This window comes from Dromiciops gliroides, chromosome 2, assembly GCF_019393635.1.
Source record: "Dromiciops gliroides isolate mDroGli1 chromosome 2, mDroGli1.pri, whole genome shotgun sequence".
NCBI classification, from domain to species: domain Eukaryota; kingdom Metazoa; phylum Chordata; class Mammalia; order Microbiotheria; family Microbiotheriidae; genus Dromiciops; species Dromiciops gliroides.
The window spans coordinates 372,015,198-372,021,197 of NC_057862.1; the positions used below are offsets into that span (position 1 = coordinate 372,015,198).

The window sequence follows — 6,000 nt, forward strand, 5'->3', positions numbered from 1 at the left end:
AAAATCTTATTTTACAAATGAAGAAACTGAGACCCAGAAAGGAAATTTGATTAAGTTCACAAAAATAATAGGTGGCAAAACTGGAATTTGAACCCAGGTGTTCCAACACCAAATAGTATTTCCATTCTATTGTTCTGCCTCAGGTTGCTTTTTTATAACCTGAAATGAATCACACATGGCCAATAAAACTTAAGGAGATACATTTTGATGTGGTCAATTTAAAACTCTAAACTTACAACACAGTGAAGAGGATGATTAAAGGTTTCGTGAATTAAAACTGGCTAAAATACAAAAATAACTAACGTTCTCCACTCAAACAGTAACAACATAAAGAAAATGTCGGTCCAGACTTCATAACTATGAAAGATCTAATGCCATCTATGCAACTAAAAACCCACAACACTATGACCATATCGACATTATCTAAACAGAGTATCACCAACAGGAGCATTTACTGAGCACTCAACCAAAGTCCTATTTACTATGATAAGGGAGTAACCCTAGGGTTTTGTAGGTTCTATCACTGCAGCCTAAGTTATCAGGTGGAACCATGCTGGAAAGGCCTTGTGTATAGTTTTTGGAATAGAGTACATATTCTGAATATGGACCTAAAGAAATACAGAAAGGCTTACCACCAGCAGGCTGGCTGCCAAGTGATGTATTTTTTTGGCCAAAGCAACCCATGGTAAGCAAGTTTAATTTAAAATACTTAAATTATCATGGTGACTGTCCTCTAAGTATCACCTACATGTAAACAATATGTTTTGGTAAGTTAATTAGGAGCTAGTCATTCAACAGTCACCATAAAGATGGCAATTATAAACCAGAACAGAATCTGAAACGTCAATTTCCAAAAATAAATTATTTAAGAAGCAATTCAGTATAGTATAAATAATGAACCTGGAGTCAAAACGCCTGGATTTAATCTTGCCTTAGATACTTAATAGTATGACCACAGGCAACTAACTCACTTATCCTCTCCAGAGCCTCAATTTCCTTATCTGTAAAAACTGACATCATTGCATTTGTACTACCTATCTTACTGGGTATCCTTGAGGGAAGGCTTTTTATACCTTCACACACACTAGAAATGTTACTGATTATTTTGAATTTTTATTACTGTTACTACTATTATAATTTAAAATAGTCATTTTTCTCCTCAATAATGCAGGTTGTCATTCCATGACAAAACTAATTTTGAGAAACAATTTAGATAAGGAGTTGAAATTTGAGGAAAAAACTTATGAATAGCTAAACATTTTTCTCAAAGCACTTACTACTGCTTTTTTACATTTACCATATCCCAATTCATATTAAGCTTACCTCTGTCCACATCTGATCATCCTTATTAATATGCAAGTCCCAGCACACAGTTCCATAGAAGGCACTTAGTAAGTGTTTAATGTTGAACTCAGAAAAGACAATCTCGTGTTGACTTACAAAACCAAACTTGATTAAAACCCACAGATCTCAGCATACACTTGAACGAAAGTCAAAAATTGCCAGGTACATAAGAACATATAGCACACTTCATAGGTTTACGAGCAGATAGAAATGAAATAGAAGGCACAGTCTCTGGTCTGGAGAAGGATATACTCTTCTTTGCATAGCTCAAGTGTACAACATGTACAATTCATAATATGTGTCATGCAAGCTTAAAATCTAAGCAGATGGAACCCTTGTCATATGCATTCTGTCCAATATGCAACCGAGTATATTTTAAATAGCCTTCCAGCTTATGATTTCAAATCCTTTCATTAATAATATAGTAATAATTAAGGCACCCACAGTACAGAATAAGACAGCCACTAAATGTATATTATATCCCCTGTATATACAAATTCAATAAATATTCAAGGACTCTATCAATATCCTAAATAGCTGGAGAGAAGGCTAAATGTGATTGATGAACTGAATTTCTGCCCTGCCTCTGCCAGCTACAGGACTTCTGTCATCTCTAGAGATTCATTTTATTTACCTGTAAAGTGAGGAAAACAAAAGTACTTTCCTAAAAAAGAGATAGGTAGTTTAAGTATTGATATTTTTCTTTTACATTAGAAAAGTTTATAAAATGGCACTATAGCAGAATGAGTGCTATAGCTTAGTCGGAGAACCTGACTTTAAAGTCCATCTTTAAGACCTTGAGCAAGTCACTTCACCTTTCTGGGTCTTTTTCCTCATCTGTAAAATGAAATTAAATTACTTCTGAAGATCATTCCAGCTCTTAATGTATAATCTTATAAACAACCCTGTAAGGTAAGCAATACAAATATTATCTCTCTTTTATAAAGTGGGAAACAGAGCCTCAGAGATGTTACATGATTTGTCCAGGGTCACATAGCAGTTAAAGGTTTTAAGAGTGAGCAAAACTTGAAACTAGCTCTTTTGACTCTAAAAACAGTAATCTGACTCTATCATGTTTACTTATACTACCTACTACAGAAGATAACCATAAAGATCAAATGATACGACAATGAAAATGCTTCCTTAACTTTTAAGTGTTATATAGCTATTAGAAGCTAGCCACTCAAACCCAGATCCTCCCCCACATGTAATTCTAATCATCTGTCCTCCCTGGGACACTCCCTATTTGGCCCCTACAGAGCACAAGTCCAGCCTGTCACATGACTTCCTCACCCATCCCCTGACCCTTATCCCAAGCCTCAAGGCTGCCATGTAGCTGAAAAAGCAGTGTGACAATATGGGCTCAGAGCACCTGGGGAAAATAATATCTGATTCTCACCACCTGTGTCACTGTGGTCAAGTCCCTTACATTCCCTGGGTTCCATTTTTCTCATCTGTAAAATGAGGTAGCTGGATTACCAGTAGTTAACGTTTTATGTGTCTGAAGAAGCCAGACTATGGACCCTTTCTCAGAATGTTTGTAAATGCATAAAATAGTTATCTTAGTAATCCTTTACTAAAAAAAACAATAATATCGAAACATCATACATATAAAATCTACACACACACACACACACACCCTTAAAACAATTTCAAGGATTCCAGGTTAAGAATCTGTAGATCAGATCATTTCTTAAATCCCACAGCCCTCCCACAAGTAATTCCAACCATTTAGCCTCCCTGGGGCAGTACCTACCCACCCAAATCTAGCACAGCAAAAGAGGACCATGCCTCATGCTTCCTGTTCCTGGCCTAACCACCAGTAGTGATTCCCCATAACCTAATAAGAAAACTCCCCTTCACCAGGACAACAGCCTACTGTCGATATGGAATCAGGAGTGCAAACTCAATGAGACAACAATATGGAATCAGGCAAAAATGCTAATTAAGAGCTCAGTGTCCAGGGAGTAAAGTAGTGATAGTAAAATGCCCCGCCAAGACCACATCTGAAGTTTTGTGTTCAGGCCCATGTACTACGTTTTAGGAAGAGAATTGATCATTGATATTGAGAAAGGTGGTATTGGACTGTGAGTTCATGCCATAAGAGATTCAAATGCAGGAAATGTGGATGTTCGACCTGTAAAAAAGAAGTCTTGGGGAAGCAACAATAACTATCTTCGATCAGAAAGGGCAGCAGGTTTGATCCCACCAGGCAAAATTAGGTACAATTCTCGATAAAAGTTGCTGAGACAGATTCATAATTCAAACAAGAAAAACCTTCCCAGCAATTAAAACTATCTAAATATGTAATAGGCTGCCTCCCAAGATCGTGGGTTCTCCCTCACCAACTGTCTCTAAGGAAAAGCCGGTTGTACCAGAGGGTATGCTTGACCAAGTATGGCCTCTGAGGTCATTCCAACGCTGATATTCTGTGATTCTAATTCCAATCATGTGACTTACCAGGAGTATTCCCTACCATCCTACATAGCACAGCTCATCTGCACATGCTTCCTACTGCTGTGCTACAGAGATTTCCTGCAGGGAAAATACCTTCCCTGATTCTCCTCCCATCCTTCCCCCACCCCCTTCCCCGCCATTTCCCCATCTCTCAAAGCCATTCTACTCCGGTTATTGGCATCCACCCGACTTCTACACAACCCGTCCCAGCCCCCTTCCCCCGAACACATCTCTTTCTCTTAATCATCCTTCCCATCGAAAATGCCCCCTCTTTACACCCTCGCACGCCGCACTGCGACCCCAACTTCCGGGCAAGGGATCTTCCTCACCTCCATCCACTCCCCATTCACGCTCCCGCAGACACCCCTGCGCACGCGCACTCGCAGGGTCACGGCCCGACCCCTCCCCCACTTCCCCCTTCACAGGCTCCACCGGCGGAGCCGCCCGGAGCCCCCACAGGCCGCAGCTCTTGCCTTCTCCGGCTCCCGCTCCGCAACCCAGGCATCCGCCCTCCTCGGCTTCCGCCGCCCGTCCCTAGCCGCGCCCACACCCCGCGTCCCCGTCTCCCACTCCTCACCGGCTTCTCGAGGCGCCGCGTCTCCTCTCTCGCCGGCCCCCCAGTTCCGTCTAGGTCTTGTTCAAACCGCCCAACCCCGCCCGCGCGATGACCTTATGCGCACCCCTCCTTTCCCCGACGCCACGACGTAACGGTGCGTCACCCCTCCCGGCTTGCTTCTGGGAGGGGAATGAGGAGAGGAAGAAAAAGAGCCACTAAGAGGGGCGGAGCCTCAGGGCTCTCCGAGCCGAAGCAAGGACGCAGGGGGTGGGAACAAGGCTAAGGGAGCGGCGAAGACACGTGCCTCACGGTAGCCAATGAGATTCCGACCTCAGTGCAGCCAAAGACCAGCTCAGAATTCTCACCCTGGAGCGCAAGGTGTGGCTCTGACCACCAAAGCAAAGCAGCTTAAAGAATTACCTGACAATCTTAAAATCCGCGCGCACACACACACACACTCACTCACACTCTCTCTCTCTCTCTCTCTCTCTCAGAGCAAGGACGAGAGAATAATGGCAAATTCAACAAATGTTATAATATGATATAATGTTGTATATAATGATATAATATCGCGGTAGCTAGATGGTGCAGTGGATAGAATTCAGGGCCTGAAGTGAGGAAGACCCGAGTTAAAATCTACCCTGACAGCTGCTGTGTGACCATGGACAAGTCACTAAACCAGTGTGCCTCAGTTCACTCATCTGTAAAATGTGCTGTTTTAGCACATTAAATAGCGAAACAAAGAAAGCCAAGTGATGAATAGACAAATTCTATTTAGCCAGTTCCTGCAGTTGTATCACATCAAATAGTAAAACAAAGACAGCCAAGTGATTTGATTAGAAATCAATAAATAGGGGCAACTAGGTATCGCACCAGCCCTGGATTCATGAGGACCTGAGTTCAAGTCTGGCCTCAGACACTTGACACTAGCTGTGTAACCCTGGGCAAGTCACTTAACCCTCATTGCCCTGCAAAAAAATTTTTTCAATTTTAAAAAGGGAAAAAATGAAATCAATGAATCAAATTATCCGGCTAGGTGCTATAATACAAATCCAAAAATAAAACAAGCCTTGAGCTAGGTGGGAAGACACCTTGTCCTGCCAGTAACTCCAAGTATCACCTTGTATTAGTCCTTTCCTCTATAAAGATCTCAGTTTCCCATCTCAAAAACGAAGAAAATAATCATCCTACCTTCCTCACAGGGTAATCGATAACAATTCTTTGTGACCCCCACTTGGGTTTTTTTTTTTTTGGCAAAGATACTGGAGTGGTTTGCCATTTCCTTTTCCAGCTCATTTTAAAGATGAGGAAACTGAGGCAAACAGTTAAGTGACTTGCCCAAGGTTCACACAGCTAAGGTGTCTGAGGATGGATTTGAACACAAAGATGAATCTTCCTGATTTCAGGCCACGTGCTCTATCTACTGAGCCACTAGCTTCTGTTTAGGCCAGAAACCCTGAGGGCCTTCCTTCCCCATCCGTTCTTTTATTTGTTTATTTTGATTAAGTAAAGGAGGCCACTGCCACTTTTCTTATCTAGCCTTAATCACTGAATTGGCATTGCTACTGGAAACTGACACCTGGAAAAGATATTAGCTTCAAAAAGCCCAGGTCTCCCACTGCACAGGGGCCATCTCCTGTCGT

At 41.9% G+C, this 6,000-nt stretch overlaps 1 protein-coding gene across 3 annotated transcripts in view; it reads right to left on the bottom strand.

The window, feature by feature from the left end:
* Positions 1-4,531, bottom strand: part of MAPRE1 (microtubule associated protein RP/EB family member 1) — a 28,235-nt gene extending 23,704 nt beyond the window's left edge. The window contains exon 1 of one of the 3 annotated variants that reach the window (XM_043981729.1): positions 4,379-4,531. Coding sequence is in view for 2 of the 3 variants with exons in the window: in XM_043981727.1 (XP_043837662.1) it covers positions 1,324-1,335 (12 nt within the window). In the remaining variant the exon portion in view is untranslated. Of the gene's footprint in view, positions 1-1,323; positions 1,682-4,130; positions 4,170-4,378 lie in introns of those variants that run through there. The other 2 variants (XM_043981728.1, XM_043981727.1) reach the window with 2 other exon arrangements.
* Positions 4,532-6,000: the final 1,469 nt, after the last annotated feature.